At 51.1% G+C, this 18,022-nt stretch overlaps 1 protein-coding gene across 1 annotated transcript in view; it reads right to left on the bottom strand.

Annotated features, from left to right (window-relative positions):
- The window catches only part of LOC101081996 (vitamin D3 hydroxylase-associated protein-like), a 39,519-nt gene extending 26,026 nt beyond the window's left edge, over positions 1 to 13,493 (bottom strand). Inside the window, exons 1-10 of the mRNA XM_045033597.1 lie at positions 13,314 to 13,493; positions 6,950 to 7,114; positions 6,559 to 6,708; positions 6,103 to 6,236; positions 5,310 to 5,516; positions 4,017 to 4,057; positions 3,114 to 3,238; positions 1,794 to 1,919; positions 989 to 1,086; positions 563 to 662 (exon numbers count right to left, since the gene is read on the bottom strand). Coding sequence (XP_044889532.1) covers positions 563 to 662; positions 989 to 1,086; positions 1,794 to 1,919; positions 3,114 to 3,238; positions 4,017 to 4,057; positions 5,310 to 5,516; positions 6,103 to 6,236; positions 6,559 to 6,708; positions 6,950 to 7,114; positions 13,314 to 13,493 — 1,326 coding nt within the window. The remainder of the gene's footprint in view (positions 1 to 562; positions 663 to 988; positions 1,087 to 1,793; positions 1,920 to 3,113; positions 3,239 to 4,016; positions 4,058 to 5,309; positions 5,517 to 6,102; positions 6,237 to 6,558; positions 6,709 to 6,949; positions 7,115 to 13,313) is intronic.
- Between the last annotated feature and the right edge of the window lie 4,529 nt (positions 13,494 to 18,022).

The raw sequence follows: 18,022 nt of genomic DNA, 5'->3' as shown, positions 1-18,022 counted from the left end.
ACCCCACTCAAAAGTCTAAATTTAGTGTCAGACATGACCCAAAAACCTAATTAGATCCCAAAGTCTAAATAGCCCTCACCCTCAGTGGATGCCAACTCTAGCCACATGACCCTCACTCAACTCCCCTACCCCATGGAAGATGCTTGTGAGCTTGACCCGAGGAGACTAGCATTCACCCCACTCCACGAATCTCTTCACAAGTCTGGCTAGCTCTGGGTTCCTAGAGGAAGAAACCCATTCAGAAACCACAGGGCAACACCAGCCTTCCCAGGATGGGGGTCCAAGAAGAGCAACTCTGCTCAGCACACTGTCATGGAAGCTTCTACTCCTCCACAAGCCCTGAGCCCCCTCTTGGCCCCCACTCCCTCTCTGAAAAGGCTTCCTCTTTTTGAGATGCACTCCTCTCTCTGAAAGCACCCCTCTCTTTTGGTCCCCATCAGCCCTTTTGGTTCCTCTTCTCTAAGCCCCCACTACTCTCTGGGCCCCATCCTCCTCTCTGAGTCCTTCTCCTCCCTGGGCTCCTCCCCTCCTGAATGCCTCCCCACCTTGGTCCCCTACTCACTGTGTACTTCAGGATCCAGGCCAAGAAACACTTGAGTAGGTCTGGCAGGCAGAGCCAGTTGACCATTCCCTTTATGCAGGGGTCCACAATGTCCCCCTCACTGAGGAACCACAGACACATATCCAGTCAGTTACAGCCTTTCAGCCATTGACTGGCTCCCGTACCCACCCAACTCCCATTCCAGAGGCAGGCCATGGAAGGAGGTCAGACCCAAAGAAACTCTTCTGCTTCCACCACCACCACCCTGGAACCATGCATGATGAAGAAGGAGCCCAAACAGCTGACTTGCCATTTAAGGTCACACAATTAACCAGAGGCACCCCACCAACCCAGGCCTGCAGTCCCTTCCTAAGGCACAGGTTGCTGCCAGCCCCACCCCCAACCCTGTTTTCACCATGCCCCATGTCAGAATCCTGACAAACATACAGCTTCTCCAGAAGGGTGGCCCCTCCATCAGCAAACAGACCCCCCTCGAACAGGTGTTTGACAGCATACTTTATATGGGGGATGGAGAAGGGGATGACCTGAGAGACAGAGGCTGAGTCAGGGCCTGGGGCTCCTCCCACCCTGCCTGGTATTCTCTTTGCATCCTTCAGGATTTAAAGAGAGGATACCAAATCGCCACTCATCTCCATCCACTCCAACCCCTCTGCTCCCATGCCCAGCCCTTCACCCTACACAGAGATGCCATGGCATTCAGGCAGCCCTGCCTGCTTCACTGGGATCCTGCCCCATGCTGAGTGCTTCACATATGTGAGCTCATTTAATCTGCACAGCTGCCCTATGTGGTAGAAAACTGAGGCTCCAGGTGGTTAAGAGACTGGCCCAAGACCACATAGTACACATGTGGCCAACCAGCAGTTCTCAAAGGGGAGACAGGACCAGGACAAGACATTGGAGGGAGGCAGGGGCTGGGGAGGGAAATGATTTTGGGGACATAGTTCTCCTTACAGCCATTTGATGGAGAAACCAAATCTATAGGAATTATAGGAATGAATCCCTGGTCCCCACCACTGAAGGGGGAGGATGCAAAATCTTGATGCCTTCCTCACAGGGTGGGGCCCACCCTGCCCCCACCTGCACCCATCAGTCTTTTCCAGGAAGCCTAGGGGAAACACAGTGATGTTAGCAGCTCAAACTCAGATATAACTTCCTTTCTCTCCAAGAATGGCCCAGCCCAGTCTCCTCGCCAGTCTGGCTTCCCTCCCCATCCAGAGGTAAGCAAGCCTACCTGATGTCCCGCATCCTGGAGCAGCCTGGAGGTGAGCCTCACAGCCCTGGCCATGCTAGGAGATGGCTGGGTGAAGCCATCTGTTTCACAGAAGCCTATTCGAAGGCGCTGGTTACTGGAGTATACCTGGGGGCAAGAGGGGCTGGGTGGGGCTCTCAGGAGAGACTACACCTCTTTAAGACTTGTAGGCTGGGACCTTGGAACACAGCTGTTTTCAACCCAGGGGAATCTACAGAGGCTCCCCAAGAGCTCCCTGGAGACTCTCTACATACTTTGCAGGCTCTAGGTCCTCTGGAGAAACTCCTGGAAGAACAAATGGATGAGGACATGATGATTGGGTGGATGGAGTGGATAGGTAGATAAATGGTAGATAGATTCATGAATGAGTGGGAGGGTGTGTGTATGAGATGGTGAATGGGTGGGTGGGCAGAGGGTTGAATGGATAGATGGGTGGTTGGGAGAATGGATGATTGGAATTGAGTGGGTGGGCAGTTAAGTAAGTAGATGAATAGACACAAAGATCTTTAAGCTAAAAAAAAACAGCCAGGAGACAATGGAGATGGAAAGATCAGTAGAGACAAATAATAGATGACAGAAAATGATCACAGGTTAATTATACTAGGATGTGAGTAGGGAATCAGATGAGTAGACATTGAATGAATGGTAGACAGAGACTCTCCCTATGGAGAGGGTTCTGGAGCAGACAGGGCTGGAGTCAAAGCTTACCTCTTCCAGTTACTATCTATGTGATCATAGGCAAGTTATTTCATTTCCCCTCAGTTTCCTCGCCCATAAATTGAGAAGCACAATGCTCATTCTATATAGGGAATATTAGGATGAACTACAAAGAGCCTGAACATAGTAGGTACCAATAAATTTTGTTGAATGAACTACTGAATAAATGAAGGCTGCCAGCCTGGAGAAATCTTCAGGTGCAACCTCTTTATTATACCACTGAGGAGACTGGGGCCTAGAGAAGAGATGTGACTTGGCTAAGGTTACCTAGGGGACTAACAGCCTCGTTTAACCAGATACCAGACTCTGTAAACCATATCTGCTGAGTGTATGTCTGTGTGTGTTGGGTATGTGATGATGAAGTCCCTCTCTGGGGGCAGTATTGGCTATGACTCCAAGTAGCTGAGAGGCCAAAGCAGCTGGCGTCGAGCAGGGGTAGGATGTAAACATGACTGAGTATAGAGGCTTCTTGGTCACTGTACCATGGGCTGGGAAAGGAGGTCTCCACAGAAGATGGTCAGATGGTAGACAGGTCAATGAGGAATGGGGGAAGGGAGAGGTGGCCTGTTCCCCAACCCAGCTCACCTCCTCCCTGAAGGGCATAAAAGGCACAGTAGGGTCCAGTCGGTGCATGTCTTCACTTAGCAGGGCTCGCAGACACAGGGCCAGGCTCTCCACATCCCGGGCCATGGGGCCAGCCACTGTAGTCACTGAACACAGAAGAGGCAGATTCCTCTCACCCTTTCTGCTCTGGGGACCCCCACTGCCTGGCCTCAGAGGGTGGAGCTCAGGACCGTGATCAGGGTTAAAGGGCCCTGGGGCCAACCTGGGCCAGGGGTTGAGGACAGGTAGTGTTGGCACACCAGACAAAGTAGCTCTGATGCCTGAAAGAAGAATCTCATCTGGGGCCAAACATCTAAAGACAAGTAGGAGAGATTAAAGCTAGATAGTAGGGGATGTGAGGGCGATCTGGCTGCGACATCTGTCACCCCATCGATCGCCAGGGTTGATTCGGCTGATCTGGCTGGCTAGGCGGGTGTCCCCTTCCTCCCTCACCGCTCCATGTGCGTCCCTCCCGAAGCTGCACGCTCTGTCGAAGAGGACGACCTTCCCCGATAGAGGAGGACCGTTCTTCGGTCAAGGGTATACGAGTAGCTGCGCTCCCCTGCTGGAACCTCCAAACAAGCTCTCAAGGTCCACTTGTAGGAGAACGTAGGGTAGTCAAGCTTCCAAGACTCCAGACACATCCAAATGAGGCGCTGCACGTGGCAGTCTGCCTTTCTTTAAAAAAATAAAAATAAAAAAAAAAATAAAGCTAGATAGTAGGAAGCACTTCTCATTGGACTAGGGGAGGCCTGGTGGGATCCATTCTTTATCATTAGTGGGGCTAATCTGTCTCAGATAGGGGCTGAGTGAAATATCCTTGGGAGGAAGGCTGGCAAGTGTATCTTTGAATGGGTTTGGACACAAGCACAGACAGGAGCTTACCTGATATCTTGCCTTTGACAGCACTGGAAACTCCAGAGAGGCTGCAAAACCCCCACCCAGAGTCCACCTCAGCACTTGAAGGGAAGGGCCTGAGTGCCCAGGCCTTAGCACCCAGCCAAGCACTCCCCCAGGGCCCAACACCCAGGAAGATGAGCTGCTTCAACCCTCCCATGACCCTGCTGCCCACAGCATTAAGTCTGATCTTTTTGACTGACTTCAAGGCTCTGGAGTATCAACTCACAGCTTCCCCATTCTTGCCCTTCGACACACACATATTACTCCAGGCAAAGTAGGCTCTTCACAGTTTACAGCCTTCTAGGTTCTACACCATCCTTGCATGTCTATCCTTTAAAACCAAGCTCAGATTCTGCCTCCTCCAGGAAGCCTTCCTTTCCCTTGCCCTGCCTCTGAAAGTTTAAAGTCTAGGCTTTTAATAAATCTCTGCTGAAGAAAATGTCAGCTTCATCTTGTGAGTTCTGACAAGCTTTGACACTCTCTTAGAGCTCCAATCACTTTCTGACTAATCCATCTGCATGTTTAAGAGCACAGCAGTGGGGGAGGGGGACAGGGACTGGGTCTGAGAGTGTTCTGTGTCCCCAGTACAGGGGCCACCACAGTGTAGGTTCTCATGGTGGGGCTGAGATACGTAGATGAATGAACAGAGGCAGATATGGATGGATAAACAGATAGCTAGATGACTGGATAGATGGGGAGATAAATGGATGGATAGATGGATGGATGGATGGATGGATGGATGGATGGATGAACAAATGGAAGGAAGGATGTATATATGATTTTCAAGGGCTGAGATAGGTGTCCTTTTGCTTACTGATATAGCCCAAATAACTAGTACAGTGTCAGTGACGGAAGAAACACTCAATATATTTGTTAGATAAATTAAATGGTGGGTGAATAGTGAAATTGATTGATGGGATGATGACTGCATAGGTGGATGAATGGACAAAGGATGGATAGATGGAAAAACGGTTGGATCAATGAATGACTAAGGGAACAGGGAGGTAGATGGATAGATGTAAAGATGAATGAATTAATGAACAAATGAATTAATGAGTGAGAGGAAGGTCTATTCTGCCACCTGTACCAAACATGGTGTGTTTATCTGGGGCTGAAGCAGGAGTTATTTGAAGCCCTCCTGTCTTTAGCCACTTTCACTAGTACTGAGCTAAGTGAATAAGAGTTGAGGGGCCTGCTTGGCACTACTCCGCCCACACCTCTGTTCCCCTACACTGGGCTGAGTCTACCCCTCCCCCCCCGCCCCCCAGCACCAAGTACCTGAGGCGGTATCCTGTGGTCCTGAAGCCACAGATACCACAAAAGCTGGCTGGTACGCGGATGCTGCCAGCAGTGTCAGTACCCATGCCCAGGATGGAACCTCCTTTTGCCAGCAGGGCTCCCTCACCCCCTGAGGAGCCCCCTGGTGTCTTCTTTAAGTTCAGAGGGTTCAGAGTCTGTCCATAGATGGGGTTGCTGCAATCAAAACTGAGGGAAGCAGAAGAAAAGGGGCTGGGAGGTGAAAGTTTAACTGGGGAGACACCCCCCCCCCATTTAGAGACTGATCCCCCCAGGAATCAACCCCAGGGCTTCTTTGGCTCCCAAACTCCTCCCTGGGGCTGAGTCTCCCAGTCTCCCTTACAGCTGAGGTGAGGGCCTACTGCCACAGGAAAGACCAAGAGTGGACACCAACCACAACTCCTAACTTAAGGACAGGAGCCCACAGCCCTGCTGTCAGAATTGGGAGCAGCTTCCTCACAAAAGTAGGTACACTAAGTGCTGAGGGAGGGGAGAGAGAACAGGGGATAAGAAAAACAATTAGAGAGAGAAACTGGGATAAACACAGAGATGAAACTCTTCAGAACCTCAGAGTCTGAGGGCCTGTAGAGACTATGGAGTCCACCCAGACATTATAAGATGAGGAAGCTGAGGCTCAGAGGGCAGAAAAGACTTGCCCAAGAACCTTGATCCTCGAGATCTGCTTGACTGGCCCCCACCTCACCTTCTTCTCTGAATTGGGATTTTGTGTTGCTGTCAGTCCTGAGCCCAGCCCCTGCCTACACACTTCAGAGACCTGTACAGTGTCTGAGGGATGTTGGTCTTAACAAAGGGAATAGCTCCTTGAGCCTTGAGCACTTGCACAATGACCCCATCCTTGGCCGCTGGCTTCCCCAGGAACTGGGTCAGACCACATGTAGAATCATGGCCCTGCAAGAAAGTGACGTTAACTCCAGCCCATAGGGGCCAGGATGCAACCATCCAATGGACAGACTCTCCTCCTTACTCTGCTCCCACTCACACACGTTGTCATGGCCTCAGACATGCACGCTGTACCCTTAGGAGAGCTCACAAGTAGCAGAAGAATATGGTGGGCAAGAGCTGGGTTCAGATCCTAACTGGCCACTTTCTAGTTCTGCATCCTTGATTAAGTAGCTTGCCCAATGTCACACAGTCAGATGCTCACAGGCTCAGTGGCATATGGGCACACACACAGACATGTACACATGTGAACGTACACCTCCCAGCTCACCTTGCAGTCATAGGGGTCCTTGAGGCTGACAGGGACCCCATAAAGAAGGCCTCTCTCAGTCTTCCTAAGCTTCTTCAATGCCTGTAGTTGCTCCTCACACTCACCCAGGAAATCCGTCAGGCAATTCACCTCCTGGTGTACCTTCAGTGCCTGAGCAACATTGAGGGAGACCAGATAAGGGGCTCAGGGTGAGGCCAGAGATGGGGCACTCAGTCACACCAGCCCCTCCCACCACCCCAACTCAGAGCAGGATAGAAATGGCAGATGACAGTGGCATGCACCCCTTCCCAAGCTAGCTGCAGCACCACGATGTTACAGCGGACATCTACCTCCTCTGAGTAGGACAACAACAGGTGCTAGCCCCCACCCCACTCCTGACCCAGACCCCCACCTCCTCTAAGTAGCTACACAGGACGCTCTCCACACTGAGTTCTTCATCCTGCAGCTTCTGGACCAGTGTCTCCAGGGGCAGCTCCAGGTTGGGCTTGGGGTCCAGGGATGGCTCCTGTGGAGATGGGAGGACAGAGGTCAATGACTGATCCACTCCAGTGCACTCCTACACACTCAGCATCACATCCCCACACTCCACTGGATACACAGTTGCACACACAGCCATGTGTTCAGCACATGCTCCTGTGCTTCTCCTTTAGCATGAAGAACATTTCCTGATCTGTCTCCAGGTTGGCATGAAAGCCCTACAGGGCACAGATGTTTCCTCTGCCTCTGCCTCTCCAGTGCCCATCCTGAGGCCTGGCACAGAGGAGAGCCTGCCCCCTCATCTTGCTACCCAAAAGGGGCACAAGTGCAGTGAGAGTGACTCTATATGCACGTTTTGGAACTCAGGGGTTTTGGAACTGAGGCTCATCTCTGTATGGTTTGCCTTCACGGGGCACCCTGGCATCCCACCTTTCCTTCCTATCCAGCCCTCCCACTTCTGGTGATCTGACCTGGGAAAGGGCAAGATCCAGCATGAGTGTCAGGAGATCTGGCACCCAGCCTTGACCATACACAAGACTGGTCAGCTGGGTAACCCAGGGTTGATCCCTTCCCCTCCCACGGCTCAGGTCTCTCCAAAGAAGAAAGGACTAGAAGCCAATCATGATTTACCCAGCTACTCCCCTCAGAGTATGAGGGGAGGAGTGACACCAGCCCCTCAGGACTCTTATCAGAGGCAAGTGTGATAAGACAAGGACCTAGCGCACAGCAGGCACTCAGGAAGGTGAAATAGTCTTTCTTTGTCCTCCTGGGCCCCAGCTGAGACCCTGATGCCTACAAGCTGGAGTGGGGGCTGGGTGGGAAGACAGCACAGTGGGCCTGGAGAGGGGAGGTGGCAGACAAGGGGATTTCCCCGGAGGTTAGTGCTCAAGGCTTCTTGGTTGTTAAATCTCTTGGTTTCTTCTTAGTCCCCATCTTACTCTCCTCAGTAGCATCTGACTCTTAGGCACTTTCCTTCTGGAAATTCTCTGTGCCCTCAACTCTCCTGGCTTCCTCCTGCCCCTGGGTGGCTCCTTCTCAGTCCCCTCTGCCCCTCTTCCCTCCTGTAAATAAATGTTGGTGCTCCTCAGGACTTGGCCTCCTCTCTCCCTACTTACCCACCCTCCCTGGGTGACTTCAGCAGCCAGATGTGTCCCAAGGATGCCCCGATTACCCTGTGACTACAGCCCAGGCCTATTCCCTGACATGCCTCAGACCCACTTACTGACCCACATATCCACAGGCACCCCAGGATTCATTGTTTTAATACCAAATCTGTTCATCATGAAATTCCCAAGTGATGATGCTCATGTCAGAGCAATAGTCCTCAGAATCATCCCGGATCACTCCCTCACATCCCAGTTCTGATGATAGTCATAATAGCTAATTGCAATCACATGGAAGATGTGTTATTACACTTAATATGTTCTAGGCCAAATTCCAAGCATTTTACATATAATAGCTCATGTCGCTCCTTATAACAACCCAAGGAGGGAGGGCATACTATTTTTTCATTTTACAGTAGAAAAGACACTGAGGCACAGAGCTACTTGCCAAGGACACATAAGCCATAAGTGGCAGAGCCTGGATCCACACCAGTCTGGCCCCAGTGACCATTCTCTTACCCACAAGTACTGCCGATAGGTGGTTCTGCCTCCTTCATATCTCCCACCTCTGACTCACCAGACTCCTTGCCTAGAACTTTCTCTGTCTCTCAGTTTTCTCAACAGCCTCCTCACTGGCCTCCCTGACTCTAGTCTTTACCCCTCCAGCTCAACCACTTCACTACAGCCTAGGTGATCCTTTTCAGATGCTGTGACACCATAGGTCCCAATTGCCCTCAGTATAAAGTTGTAAAACCATTCTCCTCAGTACGGTTTACAGGGCTTTCACCATAAATGTATAATGTGTGTTACAAACCAAGATTCACGTGTACTGACTGCTTACTGTGTGGCTGGCAACCATGTTAAGCACTTTGCTTGCACCATTTCATTAAATCCTCACAAAATCCCTTGGATAGGTGCTTTCATTACCAATATTTCTACTTCACCAACAAGGGAAACACAGAGAGGTTAATTCTGTGGCCCAAAGTCATAAAAGTGGAGAGACTTAAGGTCTACACCACCCTCTAATGGCTCCTGGGGAGGGAAGCTTTTATGATGAAGCACCTCCTGGGTGCCAGGCACTGTACGAGGCCCTTTCCCTGCCTGGATCCCTGTAGGCCCATTTCACCAGCCTCCTGTTTCCCTGCCCTACTTCTGTATTCTGCTGCTCTAGCCACACTGCGCATTCCCTCCACTCTCTGTGCCATTTTGTGATCTTGTGCCTCGGCTTGGAATTCCCTGCCTGCGTGCCACAAAGACCTTCAGAAGGGCCCAGACCTGGATGCCTCTAGAATAGGGTGGGCATTTGGCTAGAATGCACCTCTACAGCCGCACTGTGGCTGAAATACTGAAATCCTCCTGAGTCACTTAGCAAGAAGCCACTCCCATGAGTACTCCACCACCCCCAGCTGCCCTAGCCCCTGCCATGGGATTCCACCTTCTCTTCACAGCACAGCAGGTAAAAGGTTAATGCCCAGCCCAGCAGTGACCCTCTAGGCATAGTCTCTGATTCCCTCAAGGACTGTGCTCATCCCTTGCCCTGTGGCCCCCAGCCCTAAGGAGCCCCAGTAGGGCCCGCCGAGGACCATCACAGCACACACTGACCCACAGGCACCTACCAAAACTGCATGCCCATCCTGACTCCTACATATCTACCTGGAGAGGTGGCCCCCTTGGTGGCACCCTGGTCGGCAAGTACCCGATGTCCATCTGGACCCATGAGGCTAGTGCTCCCCTGCAGTTGTCCCCACATGGCCACTTGTAAAAATGGCAGCCTCTCAAGGAGCTGGGGAGAGGTGTGAAGAGCAGGCAGAGGGCACTAATGGGGGCCACTGGAGGTGGCTGCTGGGACTGCTCTTCTGCCAGTATGGCAGACGCTCCAATGACTTGGTGGGATGGGTGGGGCTCTCAACATGTTCACCAACTTGGTTGAGTGCCACTTCCACCTAACAGAACAAATTCACTGAAACTCACTAAACGCCCACTCAGCAAGGACATTACTTTTATTATTACTCAAGTGAGAGCTTTCATTTATATGGCGCTTGTTAGGGGTGCCTGAGTGGCTCAGTAGGTTAAGCCTCCAGCTTCAGCTCAGGTCATGATCTCACAGTTCGTGAGTTCGAGCCCCGCATCAGGCTCTCTGCTGTCAGCTCAGAGCCCCCTTCGGATCCTCTGTCTCTCTCTTTCTCTGCCCCTCCTGGGCTCTTGTGTAAGTTTTATCTCTCTAAAAACCTGTGTGCAGGTGCCACTGTAAACACTTATGAACTTGCTCGAGTACTATAACTATAATCATCACCCCATTGTGGAGATGAGTATGTTAAGGCACAGAGGAATTATTTGAAGTGTACACACCCAAGGAACATTGTTGATGTTGATGGATAGTATCTGCTTAAGGAGACTACAAATCACTTAACGACTCTCAGTTTATTGGGAGAGCTTTGAAAGATAGGGACATCTTCCAAAGATGATAGCTACATCAAAAGATCCCCACAGTTCTCTAAAAATTAACAATTTACTTGGAAATTATTAGGATAATTTGATGAAAGAACTGAGTCTTAACTTATATCATTTTCAAGTTGTTTTAACATATGCTTTGGTTTAGAACAAATCCCCCTCTTGCCAGGTCACACAGCTCCATGGACATCTGGCCTTCTCCACACTTAACTGCTGCTGCCTCCTATTGTGGTTTGAAAATCAAAGAAAATATAAAGTTGTTAGTAAATTGATATAGTATTAATATTTCCAAATGGTTGTTAAGTATGTTTAATATCATAAAAACCCTCAGCCCTTAGGGTGGCTAATTTCCCCCTGAGGTGACCAGAACTTCCTAGCCAGCAGCCAGCAGCCATGGGCAGCTTGTCTACTCCAGCTGACTAGGAGTATTTTTTCTCTGTGGTCTACACGAACACTGTCTTCTCTCAGGCTTTTCTCTCTCTGGTACTGCCTTTCCTCGTCCTTCCTGCTTTTGGAAAACTCCTACACATTCTGTAAGGCTCAGCTCCAACACCACCTCTCTGGGAAGCCTTCCCCACCCAGCCCTGTCCAGATGGTGCAAAGCCCTTCCTGCCGAGTCCCACAGCTCCACAGGCATCTGGCCTTCACCACACTCAGACCAGGAGCATCCTTAAGGCAAGTCTAAGTCAGATGTCAGATTCATCTTTATTATGAATCTGTCCCCAGGGTCCAGCAAAAGGCAAGACCCAGAGGAGCCCTCTGTAAAATTTTGCTAAGCTGAACTGAATTGCATTAGTTTGAACCCTGCCAGGGTGCGACCTATTATGTTTCAGCCTCCCACCTCCCTGGGACATAAAGCTGGGTGCCTGAGGCCTTGAGGGTATCCCTGGGTCTGCTTTGCTGGGGAGAAAATAAGGTACTGTGAGCCAAGAGGCCTGTAGCCTCGGGGGAAGCTGGAGACACCATGGGTGATCTCACCCCACACCCCTTCCACTCCTCCAGCCAACCAGACACACACACCCCCGGGTACCCAGCCCAGTAGCCCCATATCCCAGATGCCCACCTGTATACCAACCAGATGCCCAGATGCACACAGAACCAGGTGTCCTCACACATCATACACCCATGTACATGCCCAACCAAACATTCAAAACCAAACCAGCCACACATATCTAGATGTATATGCTCCAACCAGTAACACGACTCATACACACCCAGCCAGGCACACACAGCACAAGCACATAACCAAACACAAGGAGCAACACAGCCAAGCATACACTTGACCAGTACACAATAAAACCACAGCAGGAGACACACATAAGCAGGCTCTGGTGTGTGCAATAAAGGAACCCAAACCCACCACCACACACTGATGGTGCACACACAGACACACACGCACACACACACACAGATATCCTCTCCATCATGCTGATTCACCACAGCAACCCCATTAGCCCAGATTTCCTCCTCATCAACCAGGGAGGGGCAGCTACTCTCTGGGGGCAGATTGATTTATCCAACTAATTAGCCCCAATTAATATTAATACACATTCTCAGGAACTGCAGCAGCTCGGGCAGAGAAGCTGCCCCTTGGGGCCATCAATCACCATCTAGGGGACGGCAGAGGACACTCAGGAACTCCAGAGCATGGGGACGGCACCTCAGGCACTATCCACAACCCCCACTCCTGGGGCTCCCAGAGAGTCAGCCACCATCAACCAAAGTTGGGGACCCTAAGATACCACCCCTTGTAGGGTAGTTGGGGAGCCCAGAAAGGGGCTGTCACATCCTCCAGGCCCCACAGCAGAGCCCAGGAACAGTGCAAGGTCAGCGGCCTCTCCTTCCCACCCTGCTCTCTTCCACCCTAGGCAGGTTCTGCTCCAACACCCATATCTCAGTCCCTTCACCCAGTCACAACAACTGCACCAGTGCCTTGAAATGTCACCACCTAAGCTGTCAAAAGCCCCTTTTAGGACACATAGCTTTGGGGCAACTGGGTGGCTCAGTTAGGCATCCAACTCTTGGTTTCAGCTCAGGTCATGATCTCACAGTTCTGTGAGTTCGAGCCCTGCATCAGGCTCTGTGCTGGCAGTGCAGAGCCTGCTTGGGATTCTCTCTCTTCCCTTGCTCTCTGCCCCTCCCCCACTCGTGCTGTCTGTCTCTTTCTCAAAACAAACAAAGAAATAGACTGTAAAAAAAAAAAAAAAGAGAGACACATGGCTTCCTGGGAGGATCCCATCTCCAATGACCACCCTGCGCTTTGCATCTATCAGGTGCTGTCAAACATCTGCAGAACTCAGTGGGGTGGGGATGGGAGAGAGACTGTGTAGACCAGGGTTCCTGTGTCAGTGGGGCTTGGGGGTACTCAGGGGCTGGAAGAGACCTGAAGGAGACCTCCTGCCTCCAACTGCTTCCATCAGTTTATCTTATTTCAACAAATAGCTCAAGAGAACACCCACCATGTTACTGAGTCTTGTGTGGGCACTGGGAGAACAATGAAAACACACTGCCCCCGACCTCAGTGGGCTCAAAGGACATGGATGGAGTAGGAACTGACAGCAGTACAAAAAGCCAGCATGGGAAGAGCTAGGGGTGGGGGACTGTCCTCTCTCCCCCATTGCCCCAGGCTCCTTGTCTTCTGAAAGAGACAGAGTAAGGGTCCTGAGGTGGAATCCACCTATTGGGATGGAGGGCTGGGGGCCTCACGTATAGATATCCACCCACCTGCTGCCGGAGACGCTTTGCCAGTGCCTCCATCTGCTGCAAAGCTACCACTCTACGCCTCTGTGCCCTGGGGATCTTGTTCCTTGCTGGAGTATGCTGCCAGAAGAACAGAGCAGCCCCCAGCAGGGCCAGCAGGAGCAGCACCAGCATGGAGTAAAACAGCCAAGCTACCCCGGGCATCGTGGAACCTGTGTGGATACAGCAACTGCCTCCTCAAGAACACCAGCTGCTTATTCTCCAGCTAAATGCTAGAGCGCCCTCCCACATCTGAGGCCACAGGAGGCAGGGGGCAGGGGCCACACCGGGCCCTACAGGTGGTAGAATTCAAACTCCTCCCACCTAGTTCTTACACCACCTTTTGTCCTGGGGACAAGAGCCCTTGTGCCTCAGGCAACGCAGAGGAATAGGCCTTGGCAGAGACAAGCCTCGAGAGGAGCCCAAGCGTGCAGGTCGGCAGGTGACCAGACTCTGGTCAGATGTCCTCACATCCTTCTCCCCCATCCCACCTCTCAAACATGGCACCAAAACCATCATCTAACACAGGCTAGTTCTTAATGGAGTTGCCTCTGAGATTTCCTGCTGCTTCCAGGATAACCGTCAACCCCCCTTAATGTGGTTCACAGGCTACATAGAAGTGGACTGAGCAGGTTCACTCTGGAGGGTGTCTGAGGAGCAGGCGGAGAAGAAAGGAGGAACCCTGGGGGAGCAGGCAGGGCTCCAAAGGCATCAGCCTGAGGGGAGATGGTGCAAGGAAGTGAGGACAGAGGCAGGCAGGTGTAGCCTCACCTCTGCCTCTGTTCCCCTAGCTGGGCCCTTACTGCTGACTCCAACACAAGGCCACATTCCTTGTGATTCCAGCCTCCCCAGGCAATTGGTTCTCCCTCCTGGACTCATCTCCCATCTTCTCTTTGTTCCAGGAGCTCCCTACAGGCAAAGGAAGCAGTGGAGAGGAGGATTGAGAGGCAAGGAGGTGCAAACGATGGGAAGATATGGGGCCCCAGAGCAGGAAGGATTGGTTTGGGAGCCCTTTGGCTCTTCTTGGATGTTTTGGCCCAGTCCTGTCTCAGAGGGGAGACAGGAGCAATCCATCACAACTGAGGCTGCCAGTCCTTGGGATTAGGAGAATGATAGCTCCACCCTCAAGACCAGGAAGTTAGAAGCAGAATTGGCAGTGGGGGGGGGGGGGGACAGGGGGAGAGCAGAGGGGGGTGCCTGGGTGGCTCAGTACGTTAAGCAACCAACTTTGGCTCAGGTCCTGATCCCCAGCCCCATGTCAGGCTCCCTCCAACACCAGGCATCATACTTGCTCTGCTGTGATGTGTCAGGCTCGCTGCTGTCTGCGTGGAGCCCGCTTCAGGATCCTCTGTCCCCCATCTCTGCCCCTCTCTCTCAAAAATAAACATTAAAAAAATAAAAAAGGATTGGTGGGAAGGAGATGGGTTTGTGGTTAGTAATGTTGAGTCTGAGCACCTGGGGGCTGCCCAGAGCCAGATGTGCAGTTTGCAACTGACCTGTCATGACCCAAAAGGTAACCCCAAGGTCATCCGCCCTCTGACACTCTGCGTCTGCTCCAACGGGTCTCTGGAACTAGCCCCGCTCATTGGCAAACTCCCCGTGTCCTTCCTCCTTTTTTTCTGACCGTTTCCTTCCCCCATAACCAGGCCTCCCTCACTGAACCCTGGCTCTGCAGATGGCTCAGCTCCCCCAGGCCATCCGACACCTGCCCTCCTTTACAGCACCCTGAACCTTGCTACATCACCCTTCCTAAAGTTGCACCCCTTCATTAGCGTATCACCCCATTTTATTTCTTCATTGCACTTACCATTAGCTGAAATTATCTTGTTTACTTATTCCTTGCCTTCCTCCATAGAAAGTAAGTTCCATGAAAGCAAGGACCTTGTCAGCCCTTTTCAAAGTGCCTGGCACAGGGTAGGTGCTTGGTAATACTTCTTAAATGGACAAATGATGGCCAGGTTGAGCCCTCCATTCCCACCTTTATCTCTGTGTGTCTCTGCTGGCTCCTTCCTAGCAGAATTTAACATGCTTAAGTCTCTCTCATCTTTAAAAAAAAAAAAAGAGTCTCTGATTTATAGCCTTCACAGCTGCTGCTCTTATGTCTTTCCTCCCCTTCCTACCTAAGCTTCTCAAGTCTTCTGCACCTTGCTGCCTTTACTTCACCATTTGCTCTCCTGTGCCCAACCCATCTTGGCTTATGCCAAAATCATCCTAACCATCTCTTTGATGTTGAATCAGCAGCATTTGAAGCCCTCAGCCCCATACTTCTTGAAATATGGTCATTCTTTGGCTTGTGTGACAATGCAGTTCTTGGCTTAAATGTCAATTCCTGCAGGAAGCATTCATACAGGTGCGCGCACACACACACACACAGGCCAGAGCAGATCCCACTTGGTTTACTCTCATAAAATAAATAAGAGGGGCACCTGGGTGGCTCAGCCAGTTAAGCGTCTGACTTCAGCTCAAGTCATCTCACGGTTTGTGAGTTCGAGCCCTGTGTTGAGCTCTGTGCTGACAGCCTGGGGCCTGCCTCGGTCGGATTCTGTGTCTCCCACTCTCTGCCCCTCTCCCACTCATTCTCTCTCTCTCTCTCTCTCTCTCTCCCTCTCCCCCTCTCCCCTCTCTCAAAAATAAACATCAAAATGGGGTGCTTGGGTGGCTTAGCCAGTTAAGTGTCCAACTTCAGCTCAGGTCATGGTGTCACAGTTCATGAGTTCAAGCCCCGTGTTGAGCTCTCTGCTAACAGCTCGGAGCCTGGGGCCTCCTTCAGATTCTGTGTCTCCCTCTCTCTCTGCCCCTCCCCTGCTCATGCTCTCTCTCTCTCTCTCTCTCTCTCGAAAATAAACATTAAATGTTTGTTTTTTTATATACTTTTTTTTTCAACGTTTATTTATTTTTGGGACAGAGAGAGACAGAGCATGAACGGGGGAGGGGCAGAGAGAGAGGGAGACACAGAATCGGAAACAGGCTCCAGGCTCTGAGCCATCAGCCCAGAGCCTGACGCGGGGCTCGAACTCACAGACCGCGAGATCGTGACATGGCTGAAGTCGGACGCTTAACCGACTGCGCCACCCAGGCGCCCCACATTAAATGTTTTTTAAATAAACACTAAAAAGTTTCTAAATAAATAATAAAGCATTGATTCTGCATTATTGCACTTCTAACAAGAGTTTTTGTGTAATTATGCATTTGATGTCTCTTTGCTGGTAGAACAAAAGCTCCATGCAGGCAGTGACCATTTCTGATTGTTTACCCTGAGTATACTGTGGGAAGCATCCAAAATGTTTAGCGGGTGGAGGGAAGGATGAAGGGGTAGGCCGATGGGTGAAGTGAATGGAGGAGGATTTGCAGAAAGCCACAGGTGGAATATAGACTGGGAGTTATTTGTCTTAATGAGCACTAATGAAGGTCATGGTGGTGGATAAGATGAACATGAAGGGAGAAAGCCTGAGGGCAGGGATTGGCTGGGAGGTTTCCTGTTGGGGACAAGAGAAGGAAGTGGTCAGGTGGGCAAAATGGGTTCACTAATAATGAGTCATCCAAACCTCCATTCAACAAGCCTTTACCAGGTACCTGCTGAGTACCAGGCACCATGGTGGGTGCTGGACACACAAGAGCAAACCCCACATGCCCTGACCCCGAGCGACCTAAGACACACAGGTCACCACTCCCAAACTTATGTGTGGGAAACTGGGGGAAGGAGCAGGGGGCAGTCCAGGCTGGCTGGAAGGCTCAGGACTTGATTATGTGGCTGTCTCTTAAGGGTGCAGCAGGTCAGATTGCCCTGGCAAGTGGCCTGCAGTGATACATCCCAGAGTCCTTCCTCAGCCCTGATCTGATCCATATATTTATTGGTGACTTAGAAGTTAAGGAGGTCTTGTGCTCAGACTTGTGGATGGGCAAGTTGAGAGAGCAGAAAGAGTGACCAACAGAATCCCAAAGGCTCTCAGGGCACCTGGGTGGCTCAGCTGGTTAAGCTTCTGACTCTTGATTTCATCTCAGGTCAGGATCTCGCAGTTCCTGAGTTCAAGCCCCATGCCAGTGCAGAGCCTCTCTCCCCCACTCTCTGACCTTTCCCCCGCCTCAAAATAAATAAACTTAAAAAAAGAAAATCCCAAAGGCTCTCAATAGGCTGGAGCCCTGGGATGACCTAAAAGATGATGCCTTAACAGGGACAAATAACAGGTATACTAAGTGTTCTAAACTCCAATATCACAACCCCAGAGAGAGGAAGGGAAGGTGGAAAGGGACATGACAGACCTCCTGTCAATCTACCTTAGCAGAGGAGCACATCGCATGGACCTTGCTTCTGTCTCCAGCGTTTGTGGTCACCTAGCCCAGAACTTGCCACCCTGAGGGTGTGTCGTCCATGTTCTTGGAATTGTGTTACAAAAGCAGAAAGTACATGAAGTTTGGAGTTGGCATGTGGCTTCAAGTCTCTCTAAGTCTTTGGCCCTGGACAAAGTAGCAACCCTTTCTAAACTTGTTACTCCACCTATAAAATGGAAGTAAGAATTCCCATCTTTTTCCAATGGGATAATAGGTTATCAACTCCACAGCCTAACAGATGTTGGAACTATTAAGACATAGAGTGCTTCAGAGTATGAACAGGAGCACAAAGAAGCCCTTCCCACTCAGCCTGCCAGTTGTAAAGTCTACCCTCACCTCAGATAAGTGGGAGACCTATAGGTGGA

This window comes from Felis catus, chromosome C1 (assembly GCF_018350175.1).
Source record: "Felis catus isolate Fca126 chromosome C1, F.catus_Fca126_mat1.0, whole genome shotgun sequence".
Taxonomy (NCBI): domain Eukaryota; kingdom Metazoa; phylum Chordata; class Mammalia; order Carnivora; family Felidae; genus Felis; species Felis catus.
The sequence above is the reverse complement of the archived record's forward strand: the minus strand, read 5'-3'. Positions and strand labels throughout refer to the sequence as shown.